We start from the raw sequence: 23,521 nt of genomic DNA on the forward strand, positions 1-23,521 counted from the left end.
AAGTAATCTTGGCGTTGTGTACAATACGTAGAAGACACTAATTCCTTCTCTTTCAAGACTATTGGAAAGCGAACACACGCATTTCTTTGCCTGCCTCTCTCCCACTTGTTAAAAGAAGATAAAAAGAGGACCGGAAAGAAGATGGAGAGAGAGAGAGATATCTTTTCCTTCTTCTTGCTTTCATGCATGCCAATCAAAACCTCCATGTGTGGACATCCTAGCTTTTCTTGACCAAAAGCAGCGGCCTAGCAACATGTGTCCTGAATAACCACGAGGATGAGGATTATCATGAAAAAAAAATATTATTGTATAATATAAATTATATTTTGAATCCTCGTTATATTATTTAAGTTATTAAATTAAAATAATTCTTTAATACATTTTATTTTTCTAAATGAATCTTTAGCTACCACATCATACAAACCATGCATTCATTCATTCTCTGCATAAAACCCAGATTAATTAGGCTTATAGATTAGTAAAAAATCTATATTTATTTGATTAAATATAAAATAGTGAATTTATATAGATTTCAAGTCTAAAAAATTTTGATTTAAAAAAAAAATATTAAAAAACAATATAAATTATATTTTAAAATATTAACTAACATTATTAAATTCATTCAACCCGTCTCTCAACCTTATTATTTACGCAACACACACGGGCAGAGTGAGGTCATTTGCATATTGCTAAAGACAAAGAGCAAAATATATATATTATCATGTAAAATCTTTCGTTGTAGCAAACCCTCCCCTCGCTCTCTCTCTCTCGCCCCCCTTGTCGATCCACCTGCATCTATCTGTACTCTCGAGCAGCTCTCTCTGCAAACCACACATAATACAACCAAACAAAGACCACCATTATTTCGCAAGGGATCAGAGTTTTCCATCTCCATCCACAAAAACAATAAAAATATCTCCCTCTTAGCTTTCAAATCTTGCATTATTGCCCTCCTCAATGATCAATTGCTAAACCAACAAGAAAAATGAAACAAAAAAACATGGACACATTTGTAGACAGACCCCATCGAAGCAACAGCAACAATAGCAGTAGCACTAGTAACAACAACAGCAACACCAGTGAGCTCTTTATTTGTTTCACCTCACGCCTCTCTTCTTCCTCCATGAAGCTCTCTTCAAAATCTATTCTCAGCCCTGGCCGTCACAGAGATTCCTCACAAATCTCTCTCTCTAACTCTCTCAGTAGAAGACTTAGAAGCAGTGGCAGCATGAAAGGTGGACAAGCTTCACCAATGTTCCCTACGAATGGCAAAAAACGTGGCTGTGCTTTTGAGAATCCAGAACCCTCTTCTCCAAAGGTTACTTGCATTGGTCAAGTGAGAGTTAAGACCAAGAAACAAGGGAAGAAACTGAGGACGAGATCAAAGAGAAGAGGGGAAATAAGTTTTAGGAGAGTAGACCAAAACAGCAATACTTTTGAAGGGAGCAACAATCATCATGATTTGATAAACAATCAGTTCTTGAATCAGCAGCAGCAGCAACAGGAGGGTTTGTCACACAGGAATCAAAGATGGGTACATTTTCCTGTGACAATATGTGAAGCTTTAAGGGCTTTTGGGGCTGAGTTTAATTGCTTTTTACCTTGCCGGTCTTCATGTATGGCAAGTGAGAAAGAGAAAGAAGAGAATACCGCTGCAGCAGGATCTAATAACAACGGTAGTAGTTCTTGTGGGGCGGTGTTTGCAAGGTGGTTAGTGGCAGTGCAGGAGGGAGAAGGGAAAGGGAAGGAGATAGAGTTGGTGGTTGGAGAAGAAGTAGTAGAAGAAGAAAGAGATGAGAGGAGGAGGAGTTATAGGAGACATATTTTTGAAGATATTGAATTTAAAGAAGAAGAAGGACATGTTTTTGAAGGAGGAAATGCGGGTTTGCAAGAAGAAGAGGCAAGGGTAAGTATTTGTATACCACCAAAGAATGCTTTGTTGTTGATGAGGTGTAGATCTGATCCAGTTAAAATGGCTGCTCTTGCTAATAAGTTCTGGGAATCTCCTGCTCCACAAGATGAAGAAGACGAGGAAGAAGATAATGAAGAGGGTGAAAAGGATAGAAATTTGGAAGCAGAAGTAGACAAGTTTATCAATATAGAAAATAAAAGTGAAGTTAAGGCAAGTCAAGAAGAGGAAATAAAAGTTGAGCAAGAAATTATAATTGAGCAGAAACAGGATTTGACTGTGTCTGATAAGTTGGCTTTTTGTGAAACTATTGAAGAGCATTATCAAATTATTCAAGAAACTGAAGAAAGTTTGGTTATTTTGGAAGCTGGAGAAGATAGCCAAGAAATTGGAAGCACAGATGATAATACCGATGGTGTTCTACAAGAAGTTAATTTAGTGAAACAGGAAGAAGAGGAATCGGAAACTCCAGGGGTCTTGAACTTGCAGCCAACATCCTCAACACAAGAAACTGTTAGTCTATGCAGTGACGAGTCTTCTTCACATGATCAAGAAATTGTAGATCCAGCGGCCTTGATGAATAACGAAAATGAATACAAGGTGGTTCAAGAAAATGAGGAGGATAATCAAGAAGACAGGGTATTCCAAGCAGAACAAGAGCAAGTTGTGCAAGGGCTGAGTGATGACATTGAGGAGAATTCAGTGTCTGTACGGTTCGAACAAGAAACTTTACAAGTTGCTGTCCAAGACTTACAGGACCAAGAACCAGAGTCCCTTTCTGTAGCTGAATTACAAGTACAGGAGACGGAGGAAGAGAAAGAGACCACCGAGAATGAGACCGAGCTAGCAGAGGAAGAACCCGAAGACCCGAAGACCCATGTAAATGGTCAAACGGGTGTCAAGTCAAGGGAAGGAGATAATAGTCAACCACTTTTACCAGATTGCTTGCTGTTAATGATGTGTGAGCCCAAGCTGTCAATGGAGGTATCCAAGGAAACCTGGGTTTGCAGTACAGACTTCATCAGATGGTTACCAGAGCATTCAAGGCCAGTCAGCAAAACCAACGGTAAAGATGAGCCCAAGAAAAGAGTTAGCATCGACATTAAGCCTGCGCAGGTGTATAATAATGGTAATAACAGCAATAGCTTGCAGCAGCCACGTAGGTCCTCTTGTTCATACCCGGCTAAGCCACCGGCTCGTTGTGCCGGGACAGAGTCCATGTCCACAATGATAGAGCAGAAGCTGGTAGGAGCCAAGGCATATGAGCCGTTTGTTCTGACGCGCTGCAAGTCTGAGCCAATGAGGTCAGCCTCTAAGCTTGCGCCAGAGGCTTGTTTCTGGAAGAATAGAAAACTTGAGCCGCATCGACCAGCGGCGACGCTTGGGGTCGGAGCGGCTGGGGTTGGGTTTTGAAGTCCATGTTGTATTGGTAACTGTAGTTTTTGTAGTTTTTTCATACTGGTAGAGTAGTACTAGTGGTGCCTTTTTACTTTTTTACTGCTATGCATTCTTGTAAATCTTGCTTTGATAATTTGATGCAATTTTTTTCACTCTCATCTTTTCTTTTTTCCCCCTCCTGTAAGATAAAGAAGATACAGTACACAACCCAACCCAGATAGATAATCGATCAACTTCAAAATTTGTAAAATTAGTTAAGATATATATAAACTGTTATGAATATCTATATTAATAATAATAAAAAAAAGAATGAACTTCGCCATGATAGCATTTGAAATATTATTAAAGCAAGTGGTTATGATGTCAAGGATGATTTGGTGAAGGGTTGTTATAAAGGGGGGTGTGACTGCAAATAATGTTGGGTTTGGAAGTTATCTTGCTGTAGCTCGGTGGTTACAATTAGACTATCTATACCATCACCACCATTTATGTGTCTACGAGGAATTTATTTATTGCAGCATTCACTTACCTGAATAATCATGTGGGAATGATAGCCGTTAACTATCCAAGTTAAGTCTTCATTTTTTTTTTTGAAATGATTATCATAATTCACCAGCTCTATGGCTAGCAAATTTAACTCCAAAATCAGGGAAATGAAATTAGCGCTCCATAACACTTTTGAATTGAGGGCTATTATGATACTGTGTTGTAATATAATCACCATCCCAAAACCATAGTTATTAAACCCGGCTCGGGGGTTGACCCGGCAAAAAAGCCGAGTCTTGGGTTTTAGGGGTCAACTTAGGTTAACCCGGGTCAACCCGAAAATTCACTTCTTTTTCTTTCTTTTGAAAGCTGTTGAAAACAGCTTCAACACCTAAGAAAATTAATATTCCCACAACTTTGTAATTTACATTCTCTTTCCAGTAAAACATCTTTCCATATTTCTCATCCAAATGACTCCAAAAGCTACGAGGAATGCCCCACATTGCAATTTAATATATTTACTGGTAAACTAAATTTTTTGAAGGAAAGGCACACAAAACCTAAACTTTACCCTATCTCTACCAAATAAAACAACAAGTCGCCGCTCCCCTTGCCTTTAGATTTTCTCTCCCAAAACCAGCCAAAGCTTCCCTGCCAAAGCTTCCCTTTTTTGCTTGGCCAAAGCAGCTGCCATGTGCGACTGACTATCGAAAATTGAAAGATAAAAGACATTCTCTTTCCTTCTTTCTTTACTCTCGTTCTAGAAAGCATTTCGTCAAGCAGCATGGGATGAAGACCCCGACCATAACTTCCCTCATCCCTCTCTCAGTCACCCCCTTGGTTTTTTGGCCAAAACTAGAGAGCCCCTTCTTCTTCTTCCCCAGCTGCCTCCGTCTCTTGGCCAAACTAGAGCCGCTGCCCACAGACACAGGAGACCAGCCCAACCATCCTCTCCTTCGACCAGCCCCCAACGGCAGCGTCCCTCACTCTCCTTTCCTCTCTGCTGCTGCTAACAACTCATTGTAGAGAAGATGATGAAATAAGAAGGGAGGCTGAACGACAAAAACCACATTTGAAAAGGAAAAAAAAATCGAGTCTCGCCCGGGTTCGCCAGGGTCATGGGTCGACCAGCCGGGTCGACCGGGTTTTGCCGGGTTGTTGCACCAGCCGGTCTTTTAACAAACCCGAACCAGTCCAGGTCTCGGGTTTGCCGGATCCCGGATCGACCCGCCGGGCTGATCCGAGTTTAATAACTATACCCAATACTACGAGGCTTGGCTGGCCGATGTTAGAGAAATTATTTAAAATAAAAGTAAATAAATAATTAGTTTAGAAATATGTTAAAATATTATCTTCAACATATTTATTTATCTCATACAAAACAACATGGTTGATGGATGTGATTCGAATATTATAGGAGTTGATTGGCTTTTAATGTTTCGGTAACAAATTTCTTTGATGATGGCTACATGCAGGCAACTGGCAACTATTAGGCTATAATCAAACAAACACAGACAGGACATGAAGTCATTGAATCTGATCAATTTGAATCATTGCATCTTATTGTCTTAATCCCATCGGCATGGAATAATTGTGTCTTGCTGTCGATTTTGACAATTGGATTATGCCATTAATCAGGCTTCATGGATTAGCATCCCCACGTTTGGCGACCTGTAATCAAATGTAATAAAAAAACTACAACCTACATTATAAATTTTGCATGTTAACAGCAATTGAAGACTTTAAAATACGAAGGGTGAAATGTCTAAAACAAAAAACATGTTATTGTAGATAATTTAATAATTTTATAACGGTTCATTTATCATTCTCAAATTAAAAAAAAAAGAAGAACAATTACATTTTTTGCTTTTATAATACACAATAAAAATAACCATTATACCTTTGGATTCAATTTTTTAAAGCTTATGTATAACAAAGTTTTAGACTTTTTAATTTTTTAAAAACAGTAAAATGACTTAGTTATCTTATAAGTGGAATTTTCTACAACTTATATCCACGGGGCATATTTATATATGCATTGGGATTCTTTATTATTATCGAGATGGTTAAGGGGCAATTTTATAATTTAATATGTATACATATTATTAAAAAAAAGTTGTTGATGTGTGTGTTGCACATATTAGTACAAGGGCAACCTTCGTGCCTTTCGAGTGAAGCATACGAGGTCGTTTAGTGACCAAAAGCCACATTTCACTGCAACATTTGAATTGTCTCGGCATCCCTACCATGCTGAGATGGCGTGTGTGGCTTACAACCATCTAATTTGGCGTTGACAAACATTTTTTTCTTCTCTCCTCATTAATTTTCGCCCATTTCCCTTTAAAATTTCAAAGCAGCTCTTCAATTGGAATAATTTATTTGGAATGATTTGGTCCCTTTTTTTATTAGTAATTGTTTTATTTGGAATAATTTATAAAAATAGAATTCTTTTCAATTTCATCCCCCTTCAATTTTTTTTTATCTTTTACATTTAGTCCTCATTCATTTGATTGCTATTTGTTTTGTTTGAGATAATTTTTATTTTTAAAATTTTATCCTCGTGCTTTTTTTTTATCAAATTTGATTTCAATTATTTTGATTGTTATTTTTTTCACTTTGTTATTTTTTTAAATTGATTATTTTTTTTAGTTTCATCATTCAACATTAAACTAGTTTGGAATTGAGTTTCTTAATTGAGCCTCATTTTAAAATTTCATGAGTTGCGAGTTTTAGAGATTAACCCAAGTTTAGGAGGTTTGCCAGAGTTATCATGTTTTTTTTTAAAAAAAATTTTAATCTTTTTTTTTTCAGTTTCAGAATTTTGTATTTATTCAATTAAACTCCATTATTTTTATATATTTTTTACTATAGATTTTTTCACTAATTCTGAAAATAACTTGGATTATCTCAATTCTTTTTATTTACCACTCCTCATTGAATTAACTTTGGCAAGTTTTTTAAATTGATTTTTTTTTCAATTTCATCCTTCAACATTAGATTGATTTTAATTTTTTTTTTCAGTTTCTCAATTTAACATTGAGTTGTTTTATAGTTGAGATCCATAGTTTTATTTATAGTTATTAAACCCGGCCCGGGGGTTAACCCGGCCAAGGGGCCGGGTCCCGGGTTTCAGGGGTCAACCCGGGTCAACTCGGGTCAACCCGGATTAACCCGGAAAAATAAATAAAAAAATAAAGTTTTAATATTTCATATGAAAAAATCCATGTAAATATAAATTATACATATTATGAAGTTTAAAAGAATATTTTAAAAGTTTTTTATGCCACATTAAAAAGATATTATGTTAAACTTTTAAGTTAAAGTATTTAAACTAAAAAAGTTTTTTATCCCACATTGAAAAAACATAACTTTTTCCTTGGAAACATAGAGTATATATATTAATGGGTTTCAAATCCCACATTGAAAAAACATAACTTTTTTTATGGGAACATGGAGTATATATATGAAAGGGCTTCAAATCCCACATTGAAAAAATATTATGTTATCATTTTAAGTTGAAGTATTTAAACCAAAAGGTTTTTTATCCCACATTGAAAAAACATGGTTTTTTTTCATGGGAACATAGTGTATATATATGAAAGGGCTTCAAATCCCACATTGAAAACATATTATGTTATCCTTTTAAGTTGAAGTATTTAAACCAAAAGGTTTTTTATCCCATATTGAAAAAACATGACTTTTTTCTTGGGAACATAGAGTATATATACTAATGTGTTTCAAATCCCACATTTGAAAAAAAAAAAAAAACCGGGTCTCATTCGGGTTCGCCCGGGTCCCGGGTCGACCCACCGGGTCGCCCGGGTCCCGGGTCGACCCACCGGGTCACCCGGGTTTGGCCGGGCTGTTGCCACAGCCGGTCTTTTGTTAAACCCGGACCGGTCCAGCCACCGGGTCGACCCGCCGGGCCGGGCCGGGTTTAATAACTGTGGTTTTATTCAATCCATTTTCATTATCGACTTTTTTTTTTTTACCTTTTATTGGCACAAATAATCTTTTGATTAATAAAGAGTTTTTTTTATAACAAATAAATTTATTAAATACGACTGAGTACATAACCCGTGTTGTGAGATCAAATTCTTAACCTTAGTTATCTTTTGATCAAATATCAATTTAATTAATTAGATGCATTGGTTTTAGTATTTTGACTTATTATTGGGAATTGTTTCATGGTAAATAAATGCATTAGAAAAGCCAATATATTTATTTTTTATTCAAAAAAAATTATCTGACCTACAACGAAGCGTAGATCAAATAACTAGTTAAATTAATTATGCGTGCCACACTAATTAGTAAACACTAGTCAGTTGACCAGTGTTTTGTCATAGGCTAGATCAATTTTTTTTTAACTCAAAAAGTAAATATGTAGGTGTTTTCAATGTCTTTTTTTTTACATTAAGAAAAAAAATTAACCGTGAATCAAAAAATCTTATGCATATATTTAATAAAATAAATTGAGAATTATATGCCCCATAAATTTAATTGTTGCAGATGTGTTTTATTGTATCATGATTTTTTTAATTGATAAATGTAAAGATGTTGTTTACTCTTAATAAAATAAATTTAAAAATATATAAACTGATAAATTGAGGAAAAGTTGTTAATGCTAATAAAAACATAACTAAAACAGAAGTCAACCCTTGTAGCCATAGACATATTTTTCTATTCACCGCTACAGTGTAATGACACTTTGCTCTTTCAAAAAAAATAATTATAAGCATTGGTTTTAGCGGTATCTTGGTCTTGTTTACGGCTCACTAGTCATTTAATGACTATACAAGCGCGGTGAGGGGGGTATCGCTTCAACAATTCTTAAATAGTTAAATGACTTAATGACACTCAATTTTAAAAAATAAAAATAAATAAAATGGTTGACAAAGGGTTTTTTGGTCCTTTTGTTTTCTAAGATATAGTAAAAAGTCAACTTTGCCCTTGCGATCAAGGAGAAATGAACCATGGACCGAGGGGCCTTTTGGTTTTTTCAAATAGGTTTTATGGTAAATCTCATAAACATAGAGGGTAATACCGCTCCTCAAATTCAACTCTGAAATCTTGCCATGTCAACACTTCTACAGTCCTCCTGTCCCTAATAATCTTCCACTAAGAGTGACACTCTCTGATAACAAATGGTCACACAATCAACTCGTAACTCTTTTAGCACTGGTATCTGATCAATCACCCTTCCCACTTTTCTCAACCAATATCTCGCAATCTCAACTTCTTCATCCCCTAAATATTTCACACACACCATCTTCCTCATGCCCTTCATTCAATGTACCAGGGTGACAACTTTCTTAACTCTAGGTGTAGTACTGGAAGCCCTCGTTAGCCTTGTCATCACTGCTTTCACTAACTATCCCAAAAGGGCAAGGTCTATATATAATGTAGGCGCAATATGCGGCGCCATTGGTGAGGGCCTATCTATATGTCCCTATCTATTTGATGTTGCAGGCAGTGCTACCTTTGCTCATTGAGAAGCATAATCATCCTGGAGCCTTGCCGATTCACCCTCATCCGGTGTGCTAAAGTTGCAGGTTCTTTGTCTAATTCGGATGATCCTAAAACATATTTCAATATCAGATCAATACTCAATCCAAGTCTACTGGATCTGATACCAACTATAATAGCCCCAAATAAAAATTCTACTCTATAAATTTACTCATCCAAATCATTTAATTTAGTTAAATAGAACCTAATTTTATAGTATTAAACATATTCGATTAACAGTAACTTTGAGTAACTTAACAAGTTATCCATAAATAAAACTTTGGTTTTATGCATATAAAGTCAAAAGGCAACAAATCATGTTCTCAACATGTACTTAACATACTAATGAGGGATTTATTATCAATTTTAATTATGTTTCATTTCATGACATAATCGGTTTATCATATTTAACAATAATATATTAACATACACTCATAGCATGACATTCTAATATGATGATTATAAACATATTTAAACTAATTCCCTCGAGCCATCGATGAGAATTAGGTGGTCAAAACTTAAGTAGCTGTTGTAAATTTTTATAAGTCCTTTGTGAGCACTATGGTTGTATCCTTCACCGCTATTCTTTTTTCATTCAGGATTACAAATAAATTTTCTATCTAATTTTTTATATTTCTAAATTACATAACATTTACATAATTAATTAAGAAATCTCAAGTTACATTCGAGGGGAATTACATGAGAAAAGAATTTTACAATCCAAAAAAAAAAAACAGAAAAAAAAACAAGACACATGTATCCTATTTAATATTATAACTCTTCAACCATAAAAACACAATCACATTGATATTTAATGTACATAACCATCCATCATGCATAATAACACATTAATATACATAAATAAATATATTCCTGCTTCAATTCTAATTATTGACTTTATGTGTAATTTTTAAAATAAAGTTTCTAATACTTAGAAATATGAAATCAAATCCAATTTGATAATTTTACAAACTTGATAAATTTTATTTAATATAAAATTTATCATTGAAAAACCATTTATCAAAATTTAATAAGAAAATTAATCATATTAAAATTCTAATTAATATCCTAAACTATTTTAGGATTAATTAAATAAAAATATTTTAGCTTAAAAACTCTCTTTATTTTAGAAAAAAATATTTTTCTAAACATTATTTAATTCAACATTTTAATTAAATCCTAATCCTATTAGGATATAACCAAAACTTGAAAATTTTGAATTAAATATTTTACAATTAATTTAATTTAGGGTTTTAATTTTAAAATAAAAAATCAATATTTTATACATAGAGGGGGGAAATCATAATTCTGCCCTAATAATACCCTAGAAGTAATTAGACATAAGTTGCAGGGGTATATTCATAATTCTACCCCTCAAAAACCCTAATCTAAATAGTAGGGGAAGAATCGTAATTCTGCCATTGTCATCTTCGTCTTGCTGTAACAGCCTTGCTATTGCATCTGGTGTTACCGGCGTGGTCTGCCCATGCCAATGGTAGCCCTCAACAGCAGCACAATGCTGTCGTTTCACCTAGTGGAAGTGTAAGGCAGAAGCTCTTGTGCTGCCTTAGTCTAACACTATCGTGACCTTCTACCAGCGGCAATTGACGCTGGTGGCTGTTGCACATAAATTTAATTTGTAATTAACGCCAATAACAATTAAAACATGTAATTAACAATGCTAATTATCTAACGAAGGCTCTGTTATTACTATTGGGTTTTTCAAAACACATATACGTAGTAGAAACAGTAAATTTAAATTTTTTTCACGAGTCTCAAAGATCCTATTAGACAGATCTACAGTTGTTTAGGGTTTATGTGAAGATTACCTAAAGATCATATGTTCTTTTCGGCTTTGAATATTTATTTCAAGATTAGGTTGTCACTGTTGTTACCCATTTTTGGGTTCCCCACAAAAAAAATGAAAAAAATACAAAAAAATACACATAAAAAAATATATTCGGAAGGAAAAAAAAATAAGAGTGAGAAAAGGATGCTGGAACTACCATAAAATGGCTAGGAATTGGTTGAGGAGGTTCAGAAATACAAGAATTGAAATTTGACAGTAAGAACCCTGTTGATAAGAAAAATTCAATTTGAGGAAGAAAAGTCCAAAATCAAATGTTTATGGACTCAATTAAATTTTATCCAAGGTTTAAATGAATTTATGGAGGGTTTGATTGCAATAAAATTGATTTCTTATGTCAATCTAAGCTTTTATTGGAAGAAATTAAAGTTCTGGAGTCCAATTATAATTTTAAAGAGTTGGTTTGGTCAAATTAGGTGCTTAATTGCATAATTATTGAAGTTTGATGGTCAATTAGGGACTTAATTGAAACAATCTGAAACCAAGGACCAAACCAGAAAAGCGCTAAGATCAAGGGATCCAATTACAATTCATCCGGGTTCTTGATTGCAAAATTATAAAAGACATTCATTTGAATTTTGAAACGGCGCCGTTTCATTAAAAGCAATATTCGTTGTCTCCCTCAAGAAGCCGTTTTCAGCAGCAAAGAAACAGATATACGTTTTGCAGCAAAAGCGCCAAATTGCTCCAATCTTGGGGCACATTTTATGGCTGCTATCCCGTTGTTTCCAGATTACAAGGCGACCGTTACCACTTACCAGCACAAGGCCGTCTCTGGCCTATAAAAGCAGGAAGAACAGACAGTGAGGGAGGGAGAGAGGACAGTGTAAGAGAGGAAAGAAAACCGAGAGAGGGAGAACGTGAGAAAAGAGGGAGGAGGAGAGGTTACAGTGAGGAGAAAACAGGGGGAAAAACAGAAGCGGAGAGAGGGAACGAAAGAGACAGGAAACAGAGGGAGAGAAGGAGAGAAAAAAAGAGAGAGACGAGACGTGAGGAAGAACTAGGCAACACAGGGAGACGGAAACAGAGGAGAGGGACTGTATAATCTCCTTCAAAACTCCAGCGTTCCGGAAGCAAACTCATACGAACTGTGAAGAAAAAAAATATACCAGTAGCTAGGGAAAGCAAAAGAAAAGAAAGAATTAACTAGAGGAAAAGCCAACGAAAAGGGGAAGAGAGCAGTCCAAAGTACGCCATTGTCTTCGTCCTGCTTCCAGAGGAAGCACAGAGGAACAAAAATAAACCGAAGAAGCAAAAGGAGAAGACAGTGGAGCAACACACGGGCAGAGAATAAAAAAGGAAAACTCAGAGAAAGGATAGAGACACGAACATAGGACCAACAACACACCAGTGCATTCGGCTTCGTCTCCAGGTGAGTCCTTTCTTCTCTCTAATTAACATGCTACAGTAGCTGTGAATTATAATTCACATGCTACTGTAGCTGTGAATTATAATTCACTTCTCAGCCGGGTCACTGGTTTGAACCAGTGACCAGGTTGGGCTGGCTGGGTCCAGCCCAACCACACACACAAAAAAATGATAATAAAATAAAATAAAAATAAAAGTTTTTTTTCAAAAAAATTTATTATTTCAAAAAAATATGTGATTTTCCCGCATACTTTTCTAATGAATTTTGCTTAGTATTGGTTTGTATTTTTATACCGTAAAGATACAAATTCGGTATTAAAAGTTTTTGTTTTCATGCATACGACCAAGTCTCTCTAAAAAAAAAATAAATCATATTGTATCTTCATAAAAAAAAAAAGGGTTTTAGCATGCATTTTGGCTTTAATAACCAATTTATTAAAGTCACGAGGACTAGGCCAATATTTCAAAAATTCCAAAAAAAATTTATTTTGTTTTCTTTTAGTATCTGGGTTTACGACCTTATACGTAAGACGTATTCCGGATATTAAATTCCTTTGTTGACGTCAGAACAGTTAGGTTTTATCTGATAAGATAAGGATCTCCTTACTGAGGAGAACTTTTCTTAAATCACAGACGGACCAACAACTAGAAAACACGACAAGACTTTAGATTTTATCAGACAATAAAACAATGCAGCTTACCTTAGGTAGGACGTATTTGGGGTGCTAATACCTTCCCTTTACGCAACCAGTCCCCGTACCCGATCTCTAAGACCAGTTAGGGTTCCTAGTGACCAAAATACTAGGTGGCGACTCCCATTCCATTTTTCCATTAATAAAAGACAAGAATTCCTTGTCTCCCCACATTTTCCGCATTAGATACATTACTTGATTTTGAGGGTGGATGTTTTCGCCGCGACGCCGCACACATGCGACAGTCACAAACCACAAGTTGTTCAAATATCCAGCCTCTAACGGTAGTTCATACGAATCACCAGTGAGAAATTTCCTAAACTCTTTTAGGAGAGAGAGATTATTATACCTTAGAGTGCTAACTCTTTTATTTTGTTTTTTAGGTATTTATGTACTGTACTTTCCTCACCTTTCTCTTCTTTGAAAATAACACGCATAACATTCTATTTATATGGAAACCTAAAAACCCTATAAATAGCAAAATATCTATTTGCACCTTAAATAATATCACATATATTATTTTAGGCAAATTTTAGAAATTTATTCAATCAATTCCTTACTTAATTGTTTCTAAGTCTAGAATTATAATATTCTGTATTAATTACATTCTAGTCCTTAATTTAAAAAATTTACTTACAACCAAGTCACACTTGATTAATCATCCCATTTTAATTTATGATCAATGATTCTTACATGTGTGACCCATTAGGTTCCCTAATAAATTGGCCCAAATATAAATCATATTTTCAAATAAAATAAGATTAAATAAACTAAATAATTTAATTTATTATCAATTCAATAATTGATTGATTTATATTTGAAGATCAAATATAATGTCTAGCAACTTGTCATGATCCCTTAAATATTAGAAAAATCATAAGCAATTTGACTTAACTTTTCAGTGACTAGTTTTTCAATGTATTTATTATCCCTTCATAAAAAATATTCTGATTTAAATATTATAACATGTAACATATATGCTCCATCAAATTATATTAGTTCTTAACATTATAGTCATTGATTCTTAACTACTTTCAAAATTCATTCCATCCTAACTAAGTATTTTACAATTATTACTATTTAAAAATAAATAAAATATTTTATCTAATTTACTTGAAATGATAAATCCTCTATTGATTGTTCTAGTACCTTCACTGCTTACTGCTGGTTTTGTGCTCGGAGAGGCTTGATTGCTGCTGGTGAGATCTGCTATAAGGATACTGTTTGGAAGCTGCTGCTGGTACAATTTAAAAGTAGCTGCTGGTACAGTTTGAAGCCGCTGCTAGTACTGTTTGAAAGCTGCTGCTGTTTTTCTTCTGCGTTTGATACTGTTTTGGAGGGTATTCTGCCGTGTAGAGGACAATCTTCTACTCTTCGTTGCTGCTGCTCGATGAAAGAAGTAGTTTTCTTTGAAAATAGACTAGCATTGCTGCTGCAAAGGTTTGCATTTGCTATTTTGTGAAGAAACTTGCTGCTGTCTGAAAAAAAAAAAGGTTTGCCGCTGCTGCCACGTGTTGCTGATTTGTTCTTTTGTTGTGTGTTCTTGTTGACTGTCAAAGGTAGAAAAGGCTGCCTACTGCGTTTTTCTCTCCTAATTAGCCTACTCCTCATGATTACAAGTTCTGATATCAAATATTGAAAATAAAACACATGAACAAATCTCTCAAGATTTATTAATTAATTTACTCTTTTATCGACACACTTAAATTCTGAATATATTAATCTTTATATTTTAGACATCTTTTAACTATCATAATCTAATAAATTTTAATTAACTAATTAAATAAAAATTCTAATAAGCTAGTCTAACATAAATTCAAAATACCATTGTCAAGGATCACAAAAATAAAGAAGAGTAGCTCGTAGGGTGAGATGCAATGTCAGGTTTTCTATTATATTCAGCAGGTTTTCCAGTCCAAAACATCAAATGGAGTTACTAGCTTTCTGTTTAAATTTTTGCATCACTTGCAACATGGGCGACTTATCTACTGCTAAACTCAGATGTCTGCATGCTGTTCCTGGCTAAATTATCTTTCCTGATTTTTGAGACCTGAATCATTCTCCCGCCATACTTCTGCCCCTCCTCTGTAAATCAGCTTCTCTCTCCCTTCCCAATCCCTCTCCTCAAATGGAATTCTTAGTCACACAACTTTCATTAGAGGTGCCAACAAGCTAGTCTTTCACACCATCTGCAGTAGCCTTTAATCCTTTTGACTCACGCCTTATGCAGCTTTCTAACAAAAGCTCATAACTAGTAAATTTAGGAAAATGGAAAACGAAAGTTTGAGAAGTTTCATTCATTAGCCTAAAAATTCTAACATCTCTTCAGAAATTGTCAATAGAATAACAACAAATATGGCGCAAAGTCATCTGCGAAACTATGATGTCCTCCGAGCTTATGGTAGCATTGAAAAGCAAGCGAAAAAGTTCATGAAGATGCTAAGTGAACTAAAAATTGATTACAGTTGCATGATTAAAATCGATTATGCTGATTGTGTTTTAATTACACAAAAGTTAAGAGAACAGAAACTTATTCTTGTAATTCTCTCTTTCATTGCTGTATATTGTCTGGATTTTGATCTCCCTGGCTGCTTGTCAACTCAGCACCATCTGTAGCACTGTCGGATGTTGAATTTGATGAACCTGACTGCCCACTAGTTGTACTTTCAGTTACTTCGTCAGTACCGGCTTCCATTAAAGAGTTGAAAGCAAGTTGGGCAGAATAAAGGAACAAACCAACAGAATTGATGCCAAAAACAAATGTTGCAAGGTAGCACAAACCATTCACAATAGTCCTGCAAATAGCAGAAAGATGTCACTGTCTTGCATAAGTTGAATCATAAAGCAAAAGGATAGTGGTAGCAGGACCTACCTAACAGTTATTGTAATTTGCCGCACCTGAAACGCAGGAAGCGAAAAGAGTGAGAAATAGCGTGTAATATTGACACAGTAACAATTTTCAAACTATCTTGTTTACAGATAACGATAATCTGCAATATGTGGTAACAATGTGTTTGATCTCACATATGGCAAACTGTGCACAAGAACATACTAGCTTGAAATTTATGATTCCAGTTACACTTGGGATAAAAAGGCTAACTAAGAACAACAAGTACAAAACAATCCAACGAAGTAGGGCAAAAGAGAGATTGAGGGACCAACCGAGAAATTATCTGACACTGTCTGGCGGTTAAGAGATGCCTCGATAGTAGTGCTGAACTTATAGAGAATAAGTGCGATCACACCTGCTGATATTGCACCTAAAAATGCCTGAACCGGGGAAGGAGGCTTCTTAACATCGATTGGAGCCGATCCAAAGGTCTTCAAACTATCTAATGCTTCCTCTTTCAAGGTTTTCTTTGCCCCTGATGACCTAAATTTCTAAAAACACAGGATGGACACCCTCAAAATTCCAATCTCATCACAAATAAGTGAAATGAATGCAAATAAAATCCAACAGCTTCTTTAGAGTTGAAATTGAATCATAATAACATGTGAGTGAATACAAGATTTCACGGCTACCAACAAAGGAAAAAAAAGCCTAGCTTTCAACTAATTTCCAAAATTAAGCAATATAGTCCCCAAACATTATGAATTGAAGAGAATTGTACCAAACCAAAAACTAGTGTGGTTCAGAAGTTCACAATGGAAGTAAAAACGAAAGCAAATCCATCAAATTAAAATCCAGCACTAAAACAGCACATATATGCAAATTCCCATAAGAATGTAACAGCAATAAAACCACTGATGAAAAGGGTATTTGTAAATTACTCAAAGAGTACAAGACAAAAAAAAAATCCAAACTGAAACATATTTACCACAAAACAAAATTGAATTATGGGAGAGAACCACTTAATTGTGCCAAAGAAACATAATCCCATCAACCGAACTCACTTCCTTTCTAATTCCAATTTCCGTATGAGCACATCAATAACAACAAAAAAGTTAAGGAAAATACCAGCTCTTTAGAACGCTTAGCACGGCGTCGAAGAGAGCGGAAGAGGAAAACAGAGATGGCACCAGTTAGGAGAACACTAGTAGCAACCTGAATAGAAGAAGGGTCATCTGAGGTTGCAAAAATGGAAGGAGAAGACCTCAGTATCTCTATGGGACCTTCTTCTTCCGGTTCTGGTGCTTGTTCTGGTAACTGGGCAAGCCATAGCGGGGGGTCTGGTCTGGAACGAGGGAGGGCTGAGAGAATGAAGGGCGTGAAAATGGGGGGTTTGTATAGAAACTTCAGAGGATCTAAATGATGATTAGTGTGGTGGTGAGAAAGAGGGAAGATTTGGGGAGATAGAGGGTGGAAGTTGTGGCATTGTAAATGCAACATTTCAGAGGTCTTGTAGAGATGGGAGGGAAAATGTGTGTTTCTTGTATTTGGGATCGTTTCTTTTGCATTATCCACTAGTTCTTTTCAGCTTGGACTTCATCATATCTTTTGGGCACTTCACAGTTTTTAGATTTTACTTTTTTTTAAAAAAATAATGTAAAGGTTTTTAAACACATTTTCTTACGTCATAAAACATTGAAAAGTTAATGTGTTTATTTAATGAAATAAAATAAATATTATATAAATTAATATATTAAATTTTTTTTATTAATACTGACCAAAGATTAAAGCGTCAAGTTCAAAGATAAATACAAAACAAGTATTTGATGTTGCAATGTGGGGTCTTTTTTGAAATTTTTTATTTAATTATATAAAAATAAAAATAATTTTTCATCGCAAATATAATAATTTAAATTATATATATAAAAAATGATTGGTGGCATAAATTCCCTCTCTCTCTCTCTCTTTTAATGTAATTTTTTTAGCCAAAAATATATTTTTCCTTAATTATGTTTGTTAATCGCATAAAAACTATAAATAATTAAAATAAATATCCAAAAAATTCAAACAATTTGTTAAAAAAATGTATCTCTTTCATCGAAACCTCTTTCTAAAATAATTTTTTTTTATTAAAAGTATAGTTTTTTAAACAAAAACTTAACATAATCTTAAAAGTTTAAAAAAAGTTTTGTTAAAAAATAATAGAATAATAAATTGATAATTCTAACATGAATATATTAAAAGAAATATAACTATAATAAACTTGAAATAAATTATATAAGAAATTTATACAAAAATCTAGAAAATAGATGTTTTATCTACATTTATAACATTATGTAGATTCAAATATGATTATTCGGAAAGTAATTATTAATATTATCATAAATGATATAATTTAAAAATAATGCAATAATTGAATAATCATTTAAAATTATTTAAATAAATTTATTTAAAATAAATTAAAGAATAAAATGCTAAAAGAGATTAAAAAAAAGAGATAAAAAAAATTAAATGGTCAAACATGTATGAGCTAGATATGCGTGTCTGACCCGCATGTAACCCAAGCGTGCTTGGGCTTGGAAACCCAAGCATACACTTTTTGTTTTTTAGGAGGATGACGTATCATCTGTCTTATTTAAAAAAAAAAAACTTTTGTTGTCAATTCATCGCTTGCATTGGTAAACAATGCGTCACTTATATGTCATCGTTTTCAATTACCGAAGGTGGCTCTAGTGACTGAGAAATTAGAATTCAAGTTTTTGGATCCCAAAAACCCACATTCAAACCATTTTGCACCCAAAACACATGAGAATAAACACCTCATGAACCTTTATAGGTCTATATCTAACAACAAAACACATTTCAATCAATTAAAAAACTCAAAATCAAATAAAAAAATTTCCGAGCTTTGATCTATTTTTTCTAGCATAAATGAAGGTGAAAACAACTTTTATTGAACTCCCCTCTCAAAGATGAGTTCATAAACACTAAAATTGAAGTATTTGGTAGTCGAAATCCAGCTTTCTAAAAGCTTTCTCTCTCCTTAATTTCCCCCCCAACTTTCTCTCTCATCTCTCAAAATCTAGAGAATGATATATATATATATATATATATATATATATATATATATATAAAGAAGTTTGAGATCAAAATGGAAAATCCAAAAAAAGATAGGACCAAATGAAAAAAAAGTGAAAGTTGAGGGATCAAATTGTAGTAATATAAAAATATTAGTATTTTGTAAATGTTATTTATACAAAAAAAATTTATTGCATAAAAATAATTAACTAACTTTTATGAATAATTTAAAAATTATTATATAACGTTTTAAAGAACTCTTTACAATTAAAAGTTTTATTTTATTATAAGAAAATAATTAACTAACTTTTATGAATAATTTAAAAAATATTGAAAATAATTCTATACAATTAATTTTTTTTCAAATATAAAAGATTTTTCATTTATTGTAAGATGATGATAATATAATAATTATATTGATAATAAAATGATGGCAAGAGGTGATGAGGTGCTAGTGGTTGGATGGATATGATAGTTGTGATTGTGACTAGATGATGATAAAATAATAATTAAATTAATTATAAGATGGTGGCTATTGTTGTGATGATTGGAAAATGATGGAGATAATAGTGGCGTTGGCTAGCTGATAATAATGGTGATGAATATCATGAGTTGATAGTGTTAAGGAAAATATTTTTTTCTTTTTCACGAGGTTAAAATATTTGTTTCTAGATTGACATCTCAGGGGTTAATTGAAAAATATTTTATGTTAACTTATATTTTAGTGATTGTTTCACACTAAAAAATATAAAAAATATTTTTTTGAAAAAAGTTTAATCTATATTGAAATGAGTAATTGGTTTAGAAAAAGGTTTTAAACAAAAAAAAAAGTTCATTTCTAATATATGTGAGATAAATATTAAAGATATAAACATAAATGAAAGTTTTCATTTACTTTTTTACTAAGGAGTCTTTTTTTATATTTGATACAATTTATCAAGAGGTATAAATTCTTTCTATAAAGAAGTAAAAATAACATATTAAAGTAACCAAATATCCTTTAAAAAATATAACTAATATTCAATTTAATAATTTACTGAATTTTATGTCATTTCATTTAATAAACTTGTTATTAAATTTAAAATGCAAGAAAAAAACTTTTTTTCTTGAATCTTCGGTAATTTAAAAATACTAAATCATGCCATGTATTTTTTTTAATGCAAATATGATTTTTATTGAGAGACTTGCTATATGCAACTTAAAATATTTAAATGTATTTTTTTGAAAGAAAGTTTTTTTTTTTAGGAAGGAAACAAATTTATTTAATACCAGAAAAGTGTCTCGCATATAAATCTAAATCGCAAATATTAAATAATAAAGAGCAAATTATGAGAGACATATTTTTTCTTTCAAATAAGTCCCTTAAAGACATAAAGTTGAATTAATAAAAAAAAAATAGTTGTGTTTGGCAAAACATTAAAAAAGAGAAAGAAACAATGTTGGAAAAATCAGTAGGGCGTGTTTGCCAAAAATGCTTTTAGCTAAAGGTTATAGGCTTAAAAATTGTTTTAAGGTCGTGTTTGACAGACATATCTTAAGGAAAAAAACTGCATTTTTTCTTTTGAAATTTTTTAGCACGCGAAACATGCTCTTAAAAAATTGTCGGGCTCAGCCTAATCATGCGAGCTTGGGCTTCCCAACCCAAAAACAAAACCCAAACTCAGAAATGAAAAAAAAGGATCCAATGGGTTTTTTCACTTGAATTTCATTAAGAACATGAAAAACACATCAAAGAACCTAGAAATTGAAACTAAATTCTATACCAGCTCATGCCAAACAAAAGGTTTAGTGAGATAATTCATGGAATATGGAATCATAATGATGTATCCAAAAGGAATAATATGCCATAAATTGCAGTAAATTAACCTGGATGTTCCTAAACCCTAACAAATTGCAGAAATAATCACACCATATAATATAACATAAATTTGACTAATTCTTTATCTAATTTGTACAAACTAACAATCTAAACAAATTCAACTTCATTAATGAAAATAATCATTCATTAATTAAAGTCAATCATTTTGATATTTACACAACTAAAACCTGTTTAAGCACTTTTACCCCTCCACAATCATTCAACCACTACAATTTATATGGAATAAGGTGTTTTGTAGTATGCAAGTCCAATTTATCCAATAAATCAATATTAGGCACATTAGTGCAACTCTCATTATCAATGATCATATTATATACCTTATTTTGAACATGACACCTTATATGGATGATGTTCTCTTGTTGCTCCTCTAAATTTTCCACCTTAACTTGCACATTTAATTCTCATTTCACTACAAGTGTCTCCTCTTCAACTAGATGCTCAATACAATAATCACTAACATCCTCAAGCAGGGCATCTCTTTCTTATCACTAACCTTCCTATCATTCAAAACCTTAGCATTAGCCTTTATAACCATGGCTCGCTTGTTTGGAATCTGTAAAGCAACTTAACCAACTCCCAAACAATGAAAGCATTTTATGTAATTATTATGAGATTTAGAAGTTTCAACTTTACCTATACTATCAACAAAGAAGTCCATTTTCTCTTTCAGGGTCTCAGTTCTCTCCTTTATATTAGGTTAAGCAGGTCACTTGAACACAAACTGTTTATGAAAAATAAGGTATTTTTTACAATAGGTAGGTCACTTGAACACAGACTGTTTATGAAAAATAAGGTATTTTGTACAACAGGCAGGTCACCCGAACATAGATTATAAGTAGGTCACCAGAATACCGATCATGGACAGGTCACCCGAATATAGACCACAGACAAGTCACCTATACATATACCATGGGTAGGTCACTTGAACACATACTATAAGTAGGTCACCCAAACACAGTCCATTCATGAAAAATCATAGATATTTTTTACACAATGAGAAGGTCGCCTTAATAACAACACCATTTTCGAAATCAAAGAGAAAACTTATATTTTGTCAATTTTATTGTTAAGTTGAAAATTTCGGTAAATGTATAGGAATTTGAATTTATATAGATAATTGACAATGATTTAAGACTACTATTAAAATAGATTGAATAAGTTTGAATTGAACTAATGTTAGCTAATTTATTTAGTTTACATAATCAATTAATATATGTTGTCATCAATATTTTATATAGGTTTGATGGAAGTAATGGATGATCATTTATGGATGTATTGAAATTCACCAGAAGGGTTGCGTATAATGGATTATTATAATGGAGTTGAGGGTTTTATTAATTACATACGCACTATCTAATCCGAGAAATATTAGTGAAAGAGGTATTAGATGTTCATGTAAGAGGTGTAAAAATAAAAATTTTCTCAATCCAGATGTTGTAACGATGCATCTTCTACAAAAAAAAAATTCTTAGAGAAACACCTATATTGGTTTGTACACGAAGAACCATATGTTCCTTATGGGACCGTGATAGAAAGGATGGTCGGGTCAACTTCTAGTTTTAGCAACGTGCATGGAGTTGTAGATCAAAATAATAATTCTTATAAGAATATGGTTATATATGAGATGAGAATGAATCAGAGTTATGCAGGTGAATGTCCAATTATAGATGAAGAACCAAATGCAGACACAACTAGGTTTTTTGATCTTTTGAAAGACTCCAATGAACTATTATGGGATGAGTGCACAAATCATAATAAACTATCAGCTATTGCACATGTGTTCACCATCAAGTCAGATCATAGGTTGAGTGAGGCTAGTTACGACAGAATTGTCGAATAAGAAAGAAGCATTTTACTTGAAGGGAATAGGCTGAAATAGAACTTTTATGTAGCTAAATCCATGATGAAACCCCTCGGCCTAGGATACCAGAAAATTGACATGTGTCCAAACTTTTGCATGTTGTACTGCCTTGAAAATATAGAGTTGACAGAGCGCATAATATGTGGGCATGCTCGTTATAATCTTAAAATTGGTAAGGGAAGGAATTTTGTTGCATATAAAAAACTTAGATACTTTCCAATTACTCATAGACTGCAAAGGCTATTTATGTCTCCAAAGACTGCTGAACACATGACACGATATCATTTACATGATATAGTGGATATAGTCATGATGCACCCATCTGATGGTGAAGTCTAGAAAAATTTAAATAGGGCGCATTCTAAGTTTTCAATAGAATCAAGAAACATACGTCTTGGGTTATGTACAGATGGATTCAATCCATTAAGGTCATTTGCTGCTCCTTATTCTTGTTGGCATGTGATACTCATAATTTACAACTTTCTACTAGGGATATGTATAAGGTTGGAGTTCATGTTTTTATACTTGGTCCTAAAAGTCCAGGTTAAAGTATAGGTGTTTATCTTTGACTGTTGATTGATGAATTGAAACAGTTGTGGCCATTCAGGTCTTTGACTTATGATGTCTCGAGAAAATAAAATTTTCAAA

The 23,521-nt window shown here is 33.2% G+C and overlaps 2 protein-coding genes across 2 annotated transcripts; one reads left to right on the top strand and one right to left on the bottom strand.

Annotated features, from left to right (window-relative positions):
• Positions 1–724: 724 nt before the first annotated feature.
• On the top strand, positions 725–3,459 carry LOC7463790 (uncharacterized). The gene has a single exon (XM_002316765.4). It carries the CDS (start codon positions 986–988, stop codon positions 3,320–3,322), a length of 2,337 nt encoding a protein of 778 aa, XP_002316801.4. The 5' UTR covers positions 725–985; the 3' UTR covers positions 3,323–3,459.
• Positions 3,460–15,669: 12,210 nt separating this feature from the next.
• On the bottom strand, positions 15,670–17,659 carry LOC7471900 (uncharacterized). The gene is given in 5 exon segments (XM_002317336.4): positions 15,670–15,964; positions 15,966–16,020; positions 16,098–16,123; positions 16,388–16,606; positions 17,184–17,659. Coding segments are annotated over 5 exon segments (717 nt in total). The 5' UTR covers positions 17,556–17,659; the 3' UTR covers positions 15,670–15,919.
• Positions 17,660–23,521: the final 5,862 nt, after the last annotated feature.

This window comes from Populus trichocarpa, chromosome 11, assembly GCF_000002775.5.
Source record: "Populus trichocarpa isolate Nisqually-1 chromosome 11, P.trichocarpa_v4.1, whole genome shotgun sequence".
NCBI lineage: Eukaryota > Viridiplantae > Streptophyta > Magnoliopsida > Malpighiales > Salicaceae > Populus > Populus trichocarpa.